General features: G+C 38.2%; 1 protein-coding gene across 1 annotated transcript in view; it reads left to right on the top strand.

The window, feature by feature from the left end:
- Positions 1 to 1054: 1054 nt before the first annotated feature.
- The window catches only part of LOC148855153 (ketose-bisphosphate aldolase class-II family protein), a 124717-nt gene continuing 108849 nt past the window's right edge, over positions 1055 to 16922 (top strand). The window contains exons 1-8 of the mRNA XM_088984471.1: positions 1055 to 1518; positions 4828 to 4903; positions 5149 to 5229; positions 5303 to 5383; positions 14166 to 14242; positions 14374 to 14428; positions 14562 to 14610; positions 14873 to 15010. Of these exons, the coding sequence (XP_088840597.1) occupies positions 1417 to 1518; positions 4828 to 4903; positions 5149 to 5229; positions 5303 to 5383; positions 14166 to 14242; positions 14374 to 14428; positions 14562 to 14610; positions 14873 to 15010 (659 nt within the window). The 5' untranslated portion in view covers positions 1055 to 1416. The remainder of the gene's footprint in view (positions 1519 to 4827; positions 4904 to 5148; positions 5230 to 5302; positions 5384 to 14165; positions 14243 to 14373; positions 14429 to 14561; positions 14611 to 14872; positions 15011 to 16922) is intronic.

Genomic DNA, 16922 nt, shown 5'->3' with positions numbered 1-16922 from the left:
GATAAAATAAAAGATATCACATGAGAGGCTGTTAGGGCCCATTCGGCCCAGTCTCTTTACACTATATTCAAGTTTGGATTTGGTCCCAACACAAAATTCTAAGAGCTATTACATTGACAACATCTAGCCATAAAGATCAAGAGAGATGTTCTCAATGTATTATGCATGGCTGCAATGGCTATTTGGATTGTGAGTCTAGATCTCCCACCAATAAAATAAATTCTAGCACCCATCATTTTTTGAACTACCATTTGACCTAGACAGTTGGACTGTTTGTCCTAGGAATTGTTCAGACAACTGGTTCCATTTTACCCCAAACTTGGTCCTTGGCTAACAACGTTGAGTCAATCAATGACCTATTGACTCGAACAGTCGAATTGCCAACCCGTTCAATGTTTTCTAACCTTTTTTTTTTTTAATCTTTGTCAGAACGGACTGTCTATTCAAATTAAATAATTGAACTATCAACCCAAAAACTAATGGCTAGAATGGTTCCAATTCCATGTCGTTTTTTAAAACATTACTAACACCCATCCAACATAATATAAAAGTTGATTCCACTATGCATAAAATGTACAATATCAAATCATGTTGGAAGGGTGTTGGAATGTATTTTATTGGCAGGAAATCCCACTCGAGTAACAATTAGCTCGGGTTGTTAAATTTGGCAAGATATACCAACTTACAACACATTAGGGAGTCCAGGTCACTTGCCAATACAATACATTCCAACAACTATCAACATGATCGGACACCGGCACATCTCATACATGGTGGGTCTTAGTCTCATAGTATATGCAATGTTAGATCAAATTGATTGGGGGGTTAGAATGTATTTTTGTAGGAGAAGATTACAATTCCAAGTTAGGGCCATGGATGGAAAATATCTCGCATGAATGATAGAATAAATATAAGAAATATTCCCTATGTGCGGTTGCAAATGACATGATGAGGTTGGTGTAGAGAGCGCTCTGTGATAAGCAAATCCAATGCCTAACAGAGATTCGTATCAATCTGTTTGTCACCGCCACGTCCGCACTCTAGCTGGGACGCAGAGGCACTTGCCACGAAGGTTCAGATTGAATACTGGCAACTTACAAATTGGCTTCGGTAGTCGATAAATCCCCACATCCGGAATTCCGGAGGAAACAAATAAAAAGTGTTGGAAACGTGAGGTTTCATCAATCTTCTGTCCACCACCATCTGACTTTTATATGTATTCATGGATAAAATATAAAATGATATTAATAATAAATAAAAATAATAAATATAAGACAGGATGCGAGGAATACATAAAAATCTTATTTTGTACCCATCTCTCGTCGTTATGAGATAAAAGGGGGGATCTCCTCTGAAACAAGAATCTTGATTTCATCACTCGGGACACTACTGCTAGCAGCTCTTGGCATCAGCGCAATGGCGTCCTCCGGGGTTGTTGGATTCGTTGGTCTAGATGAGCACAGCTTGGAATTGGCTGCTTCGCTCGTTCGCTCTGGCTTTCGGGTCCAAGCGTTTGAGGTCTGAGTCTGATCATTTATTCCGTTATTATGGTTTTAGTATCTTACTATTTTTTTTCCGGTGTTCAACTGAGTCTGATATTTATTCATTTGAAAAGTAAGACCAGCCCGTCAGATATTTGATTGAAAATTTCAACTAATAAGCTTTTACCGAATCTTTGGATTTTGGTTGATCAACAATGTGTAAGTGAGGAGTATTAGCTTAATTCTATATGTTTATGTCTGTAACTTACTTTGCTTTTGTTCAATGAATGCCAATAAATTCTTGACTTTCACTGAGACAGATCACTCAGCACCCACAGAGGACTGGAAATGTTCTATGCACCAATGCATGTATGTAGTTGAGTCATATATTAGTTAATGAATTTGGATTATTAGTAATCCTTACAATTCAATTCTACTCTGCCATTTTGGGTCGATCCAAGACTAAAATTGCACATAATTTGGAACAACTAGGATCCCTGACTTTGATGTTTCATAAGGAATGCTTTTTGGTACTATGTTCCCGACTGGGTGCATATAGTGAGATATACTATATTGATTTTTGCTCCATTTTTTCTCCCTTTTGAGACTACAGAATGTTGATATCAGATCACGTCTTAAAAAATAGCATTTTTATTAAGAGGTTTATTTTGGGGCTTCAATGTTACATTTTATATAGTTTGGATGACCATTTGCAAATGTATGGAGGCAAATGGTAATACAGACGCTACTGCACTCTCTTTGGTCTGGCAACTTTCTCTCATTTTGAACAACTTGTTCCTGCACTGTGGTCCATAGTTATTTTAGAAATCCAGCTTCTTATAACAACTTCAACTTAGATTTCCAATACACAAGATCTACATTTTCATTGCATTTAATATATGGATGCATACTATGTGCCTGTTTGGGAGGGCTTTCATGCAACAGCTTCTGGCTTTGCAAAGTGGGTCCTACACGGACATCCTATAAGCTATGCTTGGTGAAAAATCTGGAAATGCCAAATACACTTCTAAAATATTGGCTTTCTGGTGAAGCTTCTTTTGGTACCTTCTTCAAAGTGGCTAATCGATAGTAGCTAAATCATAGCTTCAGTCCTCCCAAGTGGGTCTTATAATAAACCTGAAGCCTTGGTTGTCTACACAAATCCTACATGCTATTCTCTATCTAGGGCTATGTCATTTGTTATCATAAAACATTTATTTTGTCATTACTTCAGTGGTCCAGTCTATCCATTTTTTCCTTTTGGTTTTTCAACAAAACAAGAAACTACAGTACTAATTATGTTTTAAAATATATACATGAAATGAGAAGCTCCCATGAAAACATAATCAAAGTTTTCTATACAGCATTATCAAAACCCTCTAAAATTAGTGCACTCCCCAAAAGATGTGTGATTTGTATTTGTTTAACATTATGGGCCAATCCAAAATAAGCCAATAGATTACCACACAAGTCCCTGACATAGGCTCAAAAGAAGAGACTATCTCATTCTTTCCATGAACCTAGCATATAACAAAAGGACTATGATCCAAGATTCAATATTATTCCTAAACAGCTTTCTAGAAAGAAGCAGCAAGTTTGCCTCCTTTTTATTCTTCCTCTTGTCCTTTTAGATCCTGCAAGTTGGTCACATTGCTCTTTTCTCCTTCATGAATTTATTGATTTTTGTGCACCTAACTGAACCCTCTTAGTTCACTATCCTGCATATTTTCAATGTATAAGGCGATGGTGTTGACTGAGTTGGTCTGAGACTCTAAAAGTTCGAGTGATGATAGGTGGAGGCTGAGGTCCTCTCAGATCTGGTGATCTGGAAGGGTTGTGGAAAGTGAAAATGGTTGGAAGCTGAGTGAGAGAGCTGGAAATCTCTCTGTTATATTGGAATCTCCCCAAAACAAGTCTGGTAGGGAATATTCCCAGTTAGGATTCCTGAGGCCGATATTCCCTCTCTGGAATCTAGATCTGATTACTGGTGTTTGCTTTTGGAATGTGAGCTGATATTTATAGTTTCTTTTGGAAGTTTCTAGACTTGTCTTTTTTTTTGGACTTAACCTTTATCTTGATTCTCTTTCTTGGGAATCACAACAAAAATGTTGTTATTAAAATATGTCTGACATGATGTGGTGTACTGATTAGTTACATCATGTTAACTTTATTGGTTATAGGAGGGGCCATGCGGGGACTAGTACACAGCCATGTGCCTTTCCCAGCCTCATGCACTTATCCCAAATGCGTTCACTCGCCTATATCTGCTGGCTATAATAGCTGTAGTGCCCATTTTGCATGTCCTTTTGATTTGAATCTCATATCTGAATCCCTTTTTTCAAAAAACTTACAATTTTCATTTGAATCCTACAATTTGATTCATGAATCTTACAATTTATACGATTCATGCGATTCTTATCAATTCAATTAAGAATTAGTTCTCTACTTTGTTGTTTTTTGTTTGTTGCAAGTTTTGTCAATGGAGAAAATTTTAAAGTCCTTGCTAGAAAATGATTTATTCAAATTATATAAGATATTTTAGAAACCATATTAGTTTATTTTCCATCATATGTAGGTTGATGGTCCATCTTATGTGGATTATTTGACTTTCAATTTGGACATGATTATATCATCTTAGGCTTCTAGTGTACAAGTAGTAAACTTTGTCATTCTAGGTACGTATATGGTAGATATAGACTAAAAATAGGGAAAGTCACTTATATATATATATATATTTAATATGTCTATTTTTAATTTTTGACAAGTTTTTTAAAAACAGAAATAATCTTATGATTTATGATATGATTCTTTTTTTTGGTATAAGATTTATGACATGATCCATGATTTGATTTGATTCAACTTTATCTAAGTTTAAAATACAAATATGATTTTCAGAACATTTTCATCTTAAGGGTGCGTCACATGAATTACTCGATAATTTGGTGTGTGAAGTGTATCTACTTGCTCTAATATCCATCTTATTACCTTTTTATGTTAGACCGTACAACACTCCCGAAGCACATCTCACTTCATTCGCCATACTTAAAAATTCTATAGGCACATCTTCTTCAATCGTTCCTCATGATAACCAATGGAGATACCAGAGATCACTTCTATGGGTATCTCTTAGCAATCGATCTCAACCGGTTCTTTATTTTGCTAAACCTGAACTCTATAATCTCTTTTAGATGGTTTATTTTTAAATATTCCTCGAGCCTCTCTTCATACTTCAAACTTTGTTCTCAGTTTTTTGAGAATCAGCTTAATGTATTTATTTTTCTCTATTGTAGCATTTTCTATTTGGCTGTTAATCCATTGTTATTGGTCATTTTTGTAACATTTGCAGATATACACGCCTTTGATGGAGGGGTTTTTGAAGTTGGGTGGAGATAAATGTGGTACTCCTATTGAGGCAGGAAAAGGTTGAAGCAGTCTTTGGATTTTTTCCCTTTTGCATGTCTAACATCATCTCATTAATCCTCCATTGTCCAGGGAACTACTACATATGACTTTGTAGTCTGGATCAATGTTAAAGATCACTGTGATTTGTGTTCCTTATCCTTTGGTTATTATTCTCCTTTCTTTCTATAATTTGCAGCAAAGTTTCACATCCTCAACAACTTGGTGAATTTGGTATTTATTTAATTTTTTTTTTTATTGTATGCAGATGCTGCAGCTGTAGTTGTATTGATCTCTCATGCAGATCAAATAAACAATGTATTCTTTGGGAATGACGGTCTTGCAAAAGGTTTTTATGCAGCTTCAAGCATAAAAGAATTTTATGGTTCATTGATATTTAAAAATGTTATATTGTTTTGTAGGGTTGCACAAAGATGCTGTTGTCATCCTCCATTCAACTATATCACCAACATATATTCAGAAGCTAGAAAAGCGTCTCACAGGTAATCCAAATTTCTTTTTCTGGTTTTCATGTACAATTAGGAAAAAGAATTTTATTATTCATGATTTGTGATGATTATTCCATGGTTATAGTCAATATCAAGCTACCCCCGTCTGGCATAAGCGGAGGCAACTGGATTTCATGGAATTTATTCCCTCTGGTCCTGACCATTGCTTGTAACCTAACAGTGTTAATGTGTGGGTGAGTGCCAAACATGTCCTTTCAGACTTGTCATATGCTCAAGTTCTTGAATCAACTCAACTCAACTCAACAACTCAACCAAGCATTGTCTCAACTATATAGGATCCACTACATGGATTCTGTTCTGCCATTCCACTCTATTCGGTGCCATGTCTATTTGTTAAATCATGAGACTCTTAAGTAATTTCTCATTTCTTTAATCCATGTCCTTTTTGGTCTTTGCCTAACTCTTCTAGACCCTTCTATTTGTAAAAGGTAATTTCTTTTCAGTTTCACTGGTGGTATAGATGGTCTTCTCTTGAACTTGGCTAAACCATGAGACTCTTAAGCAATTTCTCATTTCTTTAATCCATGTCCTTTTTGGTCTTTGCCTAACTCTTCTAGACCCTTCTATTTGTAAAAGGTAATTTCTTTTCAGTTTCACTGGTGGTATAGATGGTCTTCTCTTGAACTTGGCTAAACCATTCTACTTTCTTTCATTTTATCACCTGTGGGAACTACTCCTATGTTACTTTGAATCAGTGGATGGAAATATAAAGATAAAATCAGTGTAGAATTAGAGAAGAAAAAGGAAGTTAACCTTCCATCACCACCAATTCAGTTAATTGGTGAATAGATGGCGGACTTTTTGGATAAATCTTGGGTGGGGAGGGATTTTTTTCATAGTGACTCCTCAATGCCTTTGTAAATTCTAGGAGGTTCTCTTTTCTTGGGTTTTGGTTTTTGGTTCTGCTGGAGTTTTGTACATCTCCTCATGTACATCCTTTTTCTTTTAATGAAAGCTAATCTTTTCTCCGAAAAAAAAGGAAGTGAAGCATCCAACTTAATATGTTGGAGACAATGTATGGACATATACCTAATCAAGAAAGGAAGCTTATTAATCAGAAAGAAAAGGGAAACATGTTGTTGCATCTTTTGTACACGATGTACAGAAGAGCCCCCTTCTTGATGTAGCTCCCCCCCTCCCCCCCCCAATTAACTTTTTGTATTTTGATACTCCTGGGTCTTTCTTGTATTAATGTCTTGTCATTTCTACATTAATAAATATTACACACTGATGGTTGTTACTACATGAAATGGAGAGGCAACTATTGGCTTATTGTCCACATGGAAATCATAATCCAGAAGGGAATAATGTTTTAGCATTAAATTCTAAACATTTTATTTAAATGAAAAAGAGAAGAATCTCATCTTTCATTTAAATAAAAAAAAATGTAGATGTACAGGAAAGAGAAAGAAGTGTGGAAAAACAGAGCATGAACAGAAGTGCACATTCTCTGGTGAACCTTATGGTTTATCAACCCTGTTAGCAGTCCTTGCTAGCAAGAGAGTAAAGGGACTGAGAGAATGACATAATTAAATTCTGTTGTAAAAGTCCCATGCCAGTATACCTCAACATATAAATTTATCATATTCAAAGAGAGAGGGGTTGGTTCACTAAAAGCAGCTCTCTCTCTCTCTTACACATACAAAGACAAGAAACCAGCTGTTATCAGTTTCCGCCTTGTCTTCTAAGCAAGTCTTATCTGTATTCCTCTTGCTTATAGAATATTCTCGTCCATCCTTCAGCAGCCAGGGAGGTATGTGCATACATCTATTTATTTCACTCCAAAATCTACTGTTCCTTCTTTGTAAGTCCAATTTGAACCCTCTATACCAATGAGGATTCTTGGATGATGGTAGGTGTGACTGACATCTATTGCAACAGTTACTCTTATTTTTCTTTTTTTTTCTGCCCCTCTGGGTTTTTTTTTTTTATTTCTTTTTATTTTGAAATTATGTTTCCGGGTGGATCTCCTCATGCATTGCAATTGTTAAGGATTTGAGGGGAGCATTCCTTTCTCTTGCACTGGGGGAGTTACTGTTCTTAATTATTTCGAAGCTTTATGTCTTTTTGCTTATGCTTTTTCCTTTCTTTCATCTCTTCCATGTAGCCCTGGACCTTCTCTCATTCAATTAGGACAAGTAGTGTTAGTGTACACCAGAGGGCTTGTAGTTCTTGTATTCATCCAATGATGTATATCACTTGTATTAATAACATACTAGTCTGCAAGAGGGTAGTTATAGTTGCCAAAATTTTCTTCTTTATTATTGGTAGGGCTGGGGATATCTATACTACAGTTTTGGTGATTCTAGTGCACTTCTGAAAATGCCAGATACTGTGATCCCGAAACAAGGAAACATCCTTGCAGCATCATATCTTAATTACTATCAATGTATAATTAGACAATGAACACACTGAGGTTCTAGTGGTCATTTAATATATCCTTGTCTACTCATGGGAAACATTGAAGTAACTAGACCCAAATGAAAGTTCCTGAGTTCTGTGCAACTTTTTAGGCCATCTGCAACTAATTCTATCTCGGCAGAATTTGGATTTCTAAATAGGACCTTTAACATTGGTTTTCCATTAAATCATAAAGTTGAGGCTACTTTAACATTGACAATTTGAAAATTGATCACTTGAAATGATAAAGACTATGTTTAATTTAGGATGAGAATCAGAGTTTACAGCAATTACAACCATGGTAAATACTCTTAGGAGAAGCCATACTGGTTGGTGTATGACCATACCATATAAAGTAGGGGGTACATATTGCTATAAACTTCATTGGAAACTGACAGTTTTTCTTTAGTTATAGTTTAGCATGTGGCCAATGTATTTGGATGGGTGCAGAATTCATTTAAATCATTTTACACCTCTCTCTTCTCTAATTTTGTTTAATATTTAGTTTTGTAGGACATTATCTATAGATGTAAGACTAATCAATTTAAAGTTTTTTTTCTTTTATGATATCAATTTACTAAGACTAATAATTTAAAGGTTTAATTATTGTATCTGTGAATAAACCCTAGTTGATTCTAGGTCAAAGTAGAGAAGAAGAAAGAAGAAAGAAAAGGGAAAGAAGAAGAAGGAGAGGAGAAGAGTCTTCGGCCAGACTAGAAGAGAGAATGTTAAAATCACTCTCCTAACCGACCCACTTGACTTTTATTCATAAAACTTGAGTTACAAGAAAGACAATTTTGTCCCTCATAGAAGATGGGACACATAACTTAAACTCAGATACAATAGACCTTTCACTTTCAAGAAGATACACCAGAATGACCAAAATACCCCTGACTTGAGCATTCTAACACTCCCCCTCAAGCTAGAGAGTGTATATCATATAGTCCCAGCTTGTTACAAATGTAATCTATTCTTCCCCGAGACAATCCTTTTGTGAAGAGATCTGCCCACTGATTTCCTGAGCTCACATGAGATGTAGTTATTACCCCACTTAGCACTTTCTCTCTCACAAAGTGACAATCCACCTCAATATGTTTAGTTCTTTCATGGAATACAGGATTGGATGAGATGTGAACAGTAGCTTGGTTATCACAGTATAGTTTCATGGGTTTGTCAATTGAGAAACCCATCTTCTGTAGTAAGTTCTTCAGCCATACTAGTTCACATGTGGTATGGGCCATAGCCCTGTACTCTGCTTCCGCACTACTTCTTGCCACCACTGTTTGTTTCTTGCTCTTCTAAGTTACAAGATTGCCACCCAGGAAGGTACAATACCCTGTGGTTGAGCTCCTGTCTGATATAGAGCCAGCCCAATTAGCATGTGTACCCTACTACCTCAAGAGGTCCTCCTTTTTGGTATAACAAACCACGACCTGGAGCACCCTTTAGGTACCTAACAATTCTCAGAACAGCTTCCCAGTGAGGAACCTGGGGATGTTGCATAAACTGACTCACCACACTCACAGCAAATGATATATTTGGTCGGGTAATGGTCAGGTAGTTCAACTTTCCCACTAACCTTCTGTATCTTCCAGGATCATCAAACTCTTCACCTGCATCCACACTTAACTTGGCATTGAGTACCATAGGAGTCTCTGCTGGTTTAGCACCTAACAACCCTGTTTCTTCAAGTAGATCAAGAACATATTTTCTCTGACATAGGTTGATCCCTTGTTTTGACCTCACAACCTCTATTCCTAGGAAATACTTTAGCTTCCCCAGATCTTTGGTATTGAAGTGGTCCTATAAGAATTTTTTCAGCCTGTCAATTCCATTGCTGTCACTTCTAGTCATGACAATATCATCCACATACACGACTAGCAAGATTTTCCCATCTTTTGAGCTGAACACAGAATGATCAACCTGACACTGTTTCATCCCAAAGGCCTTCACCACTTCACTGAACCTACCAAACCATGCACGTGGAGACTGTTTTAGTTCATAGATTGCCTTTTTGAGCCTGCACACCTTACCAACCTCCCCCTGAGCAACAAACCCTGGTGGTTGCTCCATATACACCTCCTCAACAAGATCACCATGTAGGAAGGCATTTTTGATGTCAAGTTGTACGTGAGGCCAATTATACATAGCAGCTAATGAGATCAACACCCGAATTGAACCAATTTTAGCCACAGGAGAGAATGTCTCCATATAGTCCACACCATATAATTGAGAATAGCCCTTGGCCACTAATCGTGCCTTCAATCGTTCCACACTGCCATCAAGAAGATGCTTCACCGTATAGACCCATTCACCCAACAGTGTGCTTACCAGGAGGAAGGGTGGTGAGTTCCCACGTGTGATTATGTTGTAGAGCAGAGAGTTTTTCTTCCATGGCCTGCCGCCACCCTGGGGAGGTAAGGGCTTCCTGTACAGTCTTGGGAATGGAAACCGATGAGAGTAATGATATAAACGTGCAATGAGAAGCAGAAATGTGAGCAGTGGAAACATAGTCTGAAATGGGATGAGAAGTACAAGTACGTTTACCTTTCCGCAAAGCAATAGGGAGATCAAGATCTGAGGGAGAAGGAGCAGTAGCAGGATCTATCGACAGGTGCTGAAGTGGAGGAGGGGCCGAAGCACTTCTGCGGGTATACACTTGAGTAATTGGTGGCCTCTTTGTAGTAATAGGCATTTGATGTGCATCTGCAGTAGGAATGGGAGCTACAGGAAGAGGGTCCACAACCGGAACAGGAAGAGGAACCACAGAGAAAGAAGAAGAGACCCCGGCATCTGAGAAAAAAGGAACTGATTCAAAGAAGGTGACATCAGGGCACACAAACAATTTATGAAACTTTGGGTTATAACACTTGTACCCTTTCTGAGTCCTTGAGTAGCCAAGAAAAATACACTTCGTAGCTCGAGCATCTAGCTTGTCTATTTTAGGCCCCAAGTGTTGAACAAAACAAACATAGCCAAAGACTCTTGGGGTGAGAGGAAAGGGAGACAAAGTGGGAAACAACACGGAGAAAGGGGATTGACTTCCAAGGATTGACATGGGCATCCGATTTATCAGAAAACAGGATGTAAGAACAACATCACTCAAAAAATGCTTTGGGACATGCATATTGATCATCAATGACCGAGCAGTTTCGAGAGGATGTCTATTTTTCCGTTCAGCTACATCGTTTTGTTGCGGGGTGTAGGCACAAGAAGTTTGATGAATTATTCCATGATGTTCTAGGTATTGCTGAAATGGTGAGGAGATGTATTCTTTGGCATTATCGGAGCGAAGTAATTTCATATGAACACCAAATTGAGTGCGTATTTCAGCATGAAATTTCTGAAAAATAGAGAACAATTCACTACGGTCTTTCATAAGATAGATCCATGTCATCCTTGAAAAGTTATCAACAAAGATTACAAAATACTTAAACCCATTGTATGGCACCACTTTAACTAGACCCCATACATCCAAATGAACTAAAGCAAAAGGGCTTGAGACACAACTATCAATTCTTGAACTAAATGAGACTCGATGAAGTTTTCCCAACTGACATGACTCACAATCTAATGATGAAAGATGACTCAAGGAAGGAACTAGCAGCTTCAAAGCCTTGAGAGAGGGATGACCAAGTCTGTAGTGCCATTGGAGAGGAGTAAGAGACGATTGGAAAGCCACTGGGGGGCCACCACCATTAAGGTAATACAAACCACTTGCTTCATGCCCTCCACCAATCTTCTTCCCCGTCTTGAGATCCTGAAACACACAAGAAAAAGGGTAGAAGGTTGCAGAACAATTAAGGGACTTGGTTAATCTGCTAACTGACATAAGGTTAAAAGGGAACTTAGGAACATATAAAACAGATGCTAAAGACAATGAGGAGAGATCAACATCACCAACACCACAAATAGGAGATGTAGAACCATTAGCAAGTGTAATTGTCTGAGATGTGGAGGAGCGAGAAAGGGAAGAAAATACATCAAGAGTCCCAGACATATGGTCCGAGGCTCCAGAATCAATGATCCAGGGTGAGGCTTTGGAAGCTTAACAAGTCACACTTGAATGGGCAAGTGTAGCTGTGTTCTGCTGAGATGTTTGAAGGAACTGCTCATATATTGCCCGTGGTACAGTCACCATTTCTTGCTTGGAAGCACAAGCGGGTGTGGAGGGGGTTGGGATAGTTTGTTGGCTTTCAGTAATTGTGCTACTACTCTTAGATGTAGCATGGTTAGCCCAAGTGTTGGTGAACCACGCAAATCATAGCAGAAATTAATTGTGTGCCCCTCTAAGCCACAATGTGTACATTTTCTCTGAGCATTACCCCTTCCTTTTCCACGGCCTCCCCCTGACTCTCGGCCTCCAGTCCGGCCACTAGCCCGGTTAAACATGTGTCCACCACGGTTGCTTGGAGGGCCACTGCTGCCACCACCACTTCTACTTCCTTGGCCACTCCCTTTAGTCACTACCAAACCAGATATATCAGAGAAGGAAGAATGTACCACCGGCTCAATGGATGTCCTCTTAAGACGGGTAAAAACTTCTTCAAGTGAGGGGAGAGCTGATCCCCCCAATATTTGTGCTTTGATAGGCTCATACTCAGCCTTCAAGCCCACAAGAAACTTAGTCACATCAAGTTGTTCACGTTGCTGTTGTTGGATCTGGACATCTGTTGTTAGAGGGTGATACACATTTAGCTCATTGCGGATGTTCTTCAAACTTGCATAATACTCTTCTAAGCTTTGACTTCCTTGTTTCAAATTGAAGTACTCTTGGTATAATTGATATACCCTAGTTGTGTTGTCTTGTCCAGAGTACAACTTTTTAGCATGATCCCATATCTCTTTGGCTGTATCTAGGAACATGAAATTCACGCTAATCTTTGGTTCCATGCTGTTCCAAAGCCATGATATTATCAGTGCATCATCTTGTTCCCAATCACTGAACCCAGGAGAATCGGAGGGAGGTTTCTCCTCCCTCACATGTTTTACTTTCCTCTTGGCCTTCAAGAACACCTCCACAGATTTTGCCCATGGTACATAGTTCTCACCATTCAACTTGATGGATGTCATTTGAACACTTAGATAATCTGAAGAAAGCATGATGCCGGTTTTGTTGTCATTCCCAACTACAGTTGAAGCCATCTCAATTATTTCACATTTGAATATACACCCCAATCTCACACTCGTCACAAGACTTATCTCACTTATGATACCACCAACCCCACTTTCTTCAACTGCACATTACACACTACACTCTAAAGCTGAAATCATTCAGTCAACACATAAAACACTTGGACTGCACACTGCAGAACCATTTACCATCAACACACCACTACTGAAATTACTCAGTCATTTCATAGAACACTTGTTCTTCATACTGCAGAACTGATTACACACAAGGTCTAGGGGTTCACTTTTAAGCATTTAGAATCATAGATATGTCAGCCACCACAACACAACCAACACCACACCACTGCTGTCGTGGACATCAGCAGTCTACTACTCTTCTTTCAGCACACATGCGAGCAAGAAAACAAAAGAACATGACTGATATGTGTATCGGTTTCACCCAGCACCACAACAACTAACTTTTGAAGCACAAAAAATTAGCATTCACAGTCCATTTCTGAACACACGACAGCAGTGTCCATACCTGTATACGTCCAGCCCTCTTCGTACACTGAATAGAGGGTCTAGTATACCACTTCAACGACCATCAGAGCTCCGGCCAGAGGCACACTCGCCTCCAGGCCCTCAAAACAGCAACTCCTTTTCAGCCCTTTATCGAGTCTTCAATCAGGTCAGCTGTAGGATGATGAAACCTACTGTGAAGCTGGCGGCAAACCCAGGAAGAAGACAGCAGCACGAAAACACGAGACCTTAATGCTCTGATACTATGTGAATAAACCCTAGTTGATTCTAGGTCAAAGTAGAGAAGAAGAAACAAGAAAGAAAAGAGAAAGAAGGAAAGGAGAAGAGTCTTCGGCCAGACTAGAAGAGAGAATGTTAGAATCACTCTCCTAGCCGACCCACTTGACTTTTATTCATAAAACTTGAGTTACAAGAAAGACAATTTTGTCCCTCATAGAAGATGGGACACATAACTTAAACTCAGATACAATAGACCTTTCACTTTCAAGAAGATACACCAGAATGACCAAAATACCCCTGACTCGAGCATTCTAACAGTATCAACTCACTATGACCAATCAATTTAAAGGTTTTATGATTGTATCAATTTATGATTCTCTCTCTCTCTCCCCCTCCCCCCCCCCCCCCCCCCCCCCCAAAAAAAAAAAAAAAGCGTATTTATGCCTATCATTTGCAAATTGACCTGTTTTAAAACTTGCAGAGGATGGTGAGGTAGCTTTCCTTGTAGATGCATATGTTTCTAGGGGTACATCTGAGGCTTTAAATGGAAAAATCATGGTAAAATTAAGTCCTAAGTAATTCTTTATTTTTTCTATTTTAGAGCATGACATAAGGGGATGTCCATTATTCATCTCCTCAGATATCATATAATCTTGTAGGATGCTAAATTTTATTTTTATTATTTTTAGATCACGATCTCTGGGAGGTCAGAGGCAATTGCAAAGGCACAGCCTGTTCTGTCAGGTATGGTCTATGAATACCATTGCTATGACACATTGCGGAAAACAGTTTTTGTTTGAATAGAAATTATGACTCGTGTTTGCAATTAGCTTACACTTTTATGTATCTAATTATAAATATTAATTCCTGCAAACAGCAATGTGTGAGAAGCTTTACATTTTTGGTGGTGAAGTTGGTGCTGGGAGGTAAGCTTCCTTCTGTCTCATAGGTATTCCTGGTTGAAAGAAAGTCTGATGAGAACCATATTCCTTTGAGATGTTTTCATGATTTATCTATGAGTTTATTTATCATTTATCTGTTAATGTATATTGAGCAAACTACTGAAAAATTATTCTTGTTTGGGCACTCCTATATCTGAACTAATTTAATGAACTATTGTTACCTTTAGTTGTTGAAATTATGACATCTGAGATCCATATGTTAATTACTATTTTTCATCTCTTGTAGCAAAGTCAAAATGGTAAATGAAGTTCTTGAGGGCATTCATCTTGTTGCTTCAACGGAGGCTATTTTTCTTGGTACACTAGTAGGGATTCACCCGTGGATAATTTATGATATCATTTCCAATGCTGCTGGAAATTCATGGTGATTGCATCGAACTTACTATGTCATAACTGTTTTCTGATGAATTGGTTTTGTTGAAAGAATTTGAATGGACCGATTATTTTCTTTTGCTTCTGAGAGCCTGGAAACATGTCTCCAAGCATTGACAGCTATGATACCCAGATACAGCAATAACATAGCTGCATATGAAATTTGCACGAAAAATTGAAGTGTCTGACACAATACAGCACCATGTAGAGGTATCTGGGTACCATAGGTTGACAATAGTTATACAAATAATGATATTGGTCCTTGAACTGTCTTTTTCTGGTACATTTTCCAGAAAACATTTTATTTTGTCAGTTTTTTTTTCTACTTTATTGGTCATCCTCATCCTTGTGTTCTTAATTAGGATCTAGATTTATTTACAATGCTTAGCAATATTTTTACTTCTAGAATTGCAATATCTATCCCAACCAAAGAACAAACAAAAATTGACAATGATAGAAAGGATGCATCAAAAGACAAGATAGGGCATATGTGGATTTTATGCACATCACCATTGTTTTTCTGAGATAAGATAATCATATTTCATTGAAAATAAAAGAGGTACATGAGAAGATGTTCCAAACCAAATTCCTTTAGCCCTAAAGTGATATTTCAAATTCTTCGCTGATTTAATTTTTAAATGTCTGACTAAATTGCATTAAGTGAAAAGATCATAAATTTTGGAAAGAATATTACTGCAGCCTAACTGTAGGATCATCAGAAAATTAAGCAGGAACGAATTGAGGCTAATATAAAAATAAGAAAATTAGTTTTAGGAAGTTTTCCTTGAAAAGATTAACACTTGTGATATGCTGCAGAAAAGAAGGCCAAATAAATGCCCATCTTCTCACATGTGCTTTCTGTGTAAGAACAATGGTGAAACCATCTCCCATATATTTTTATCCTGTCCTTTTGTACTTTGTATTTAGGAGCAGCTTTGTTCTCTCTTTGGGTGCAGGTGGACTCCTCCTCAGGATGTGGAGGGAGCAAGGTTTAGCTGAATGCTTTAACTGTTCAGTGGGCTATGGAACCAATGATAAGGTTCCATGCCAGTATTAAATACATGGGGCCCATGAATTTATTACTGGTGTGGAACCTCATCATTGGCTCCACAGCCCGCTGAACAGCTAAAGCATTCCATGTATTTAATACTGGCATGGAACCTTATCATTGGTTCCACAGCCCACTGAACAGTTAAAGCATTCAGCTAATTCGAATTCATGTGGTGGGTCTCTTTGATCCAAACTTCTTGAGAAACCTAAAAAAGGGGAAGACTTTTGCAGAAAGCAATGAGAGCTTCCATGTTATAAACTGTATGGGAGGATCTTTAATGAAAAAAATCAATCAGAAAATGGAAGTCGTGGATTTGGTAAAAATTAAAGTTGCACATTGGGTGATACCATGGAGGACTTTCAAGGCTTCTCAACAAATGACATTTTGAGAACTTGGAAGGAAGTGGCTTCTTCCGCTCAAGCCAAGGAAAGAGTAAATATGGAATGGAGATCCCCAGCAATCAACTTTGTTAAACTCAACTTTGATGGGAGTTACATTGGTAGTCAGGTTGTGGCAAGGTTGGGAGGAGTTTTCAGGGACTCAGAAGGAAAATCTTAGCATTGTGTTCAGGGCCATTAACAGATGGCAATGCATTGAAAGCAGAGATGTGTGGATTACTCCATGGGCTAAAATTTGCTAAGCAATTCGGTTTCCGCAACTTGGAGGTGGAAGGGGACTCACAGGTGGTCATTTCATTGGATAAGAGGTAGCTCCCAAGTCCCATGGGTCTATGGACATACTTTTCGGGGAATAGAAAGCATATGAGGAGAGCTGAATGCTGTCTTTAAATGGGTGAGAAGATCAACAAATGGGATGACAGATGTATTATCCAAACAAGGGACAAGGAGACACC

The sequence above is a fragment of the Nelumbo lutea genome, chromosome 4 (genome assembly GCF_056320005.1).
Source record: "Nelumbo lutea isolate HS-2025 chromosome 4, American lotus-T2T, whole genome shotgun sequence".
Taxonomy (NCBI): domain Eukaryota; kingdom Viridiplantae; phylum Streptophyta; class Magnoliopsida; order Proteales; family Nelumbonaceae; genus Nelumbo; species Nelumbo lutea.
The sequence above is the reverse complement of the archived record's forward strand: the minus strand, read 5'-3'. Positions and strand labels throughout refer to the sequence as shown.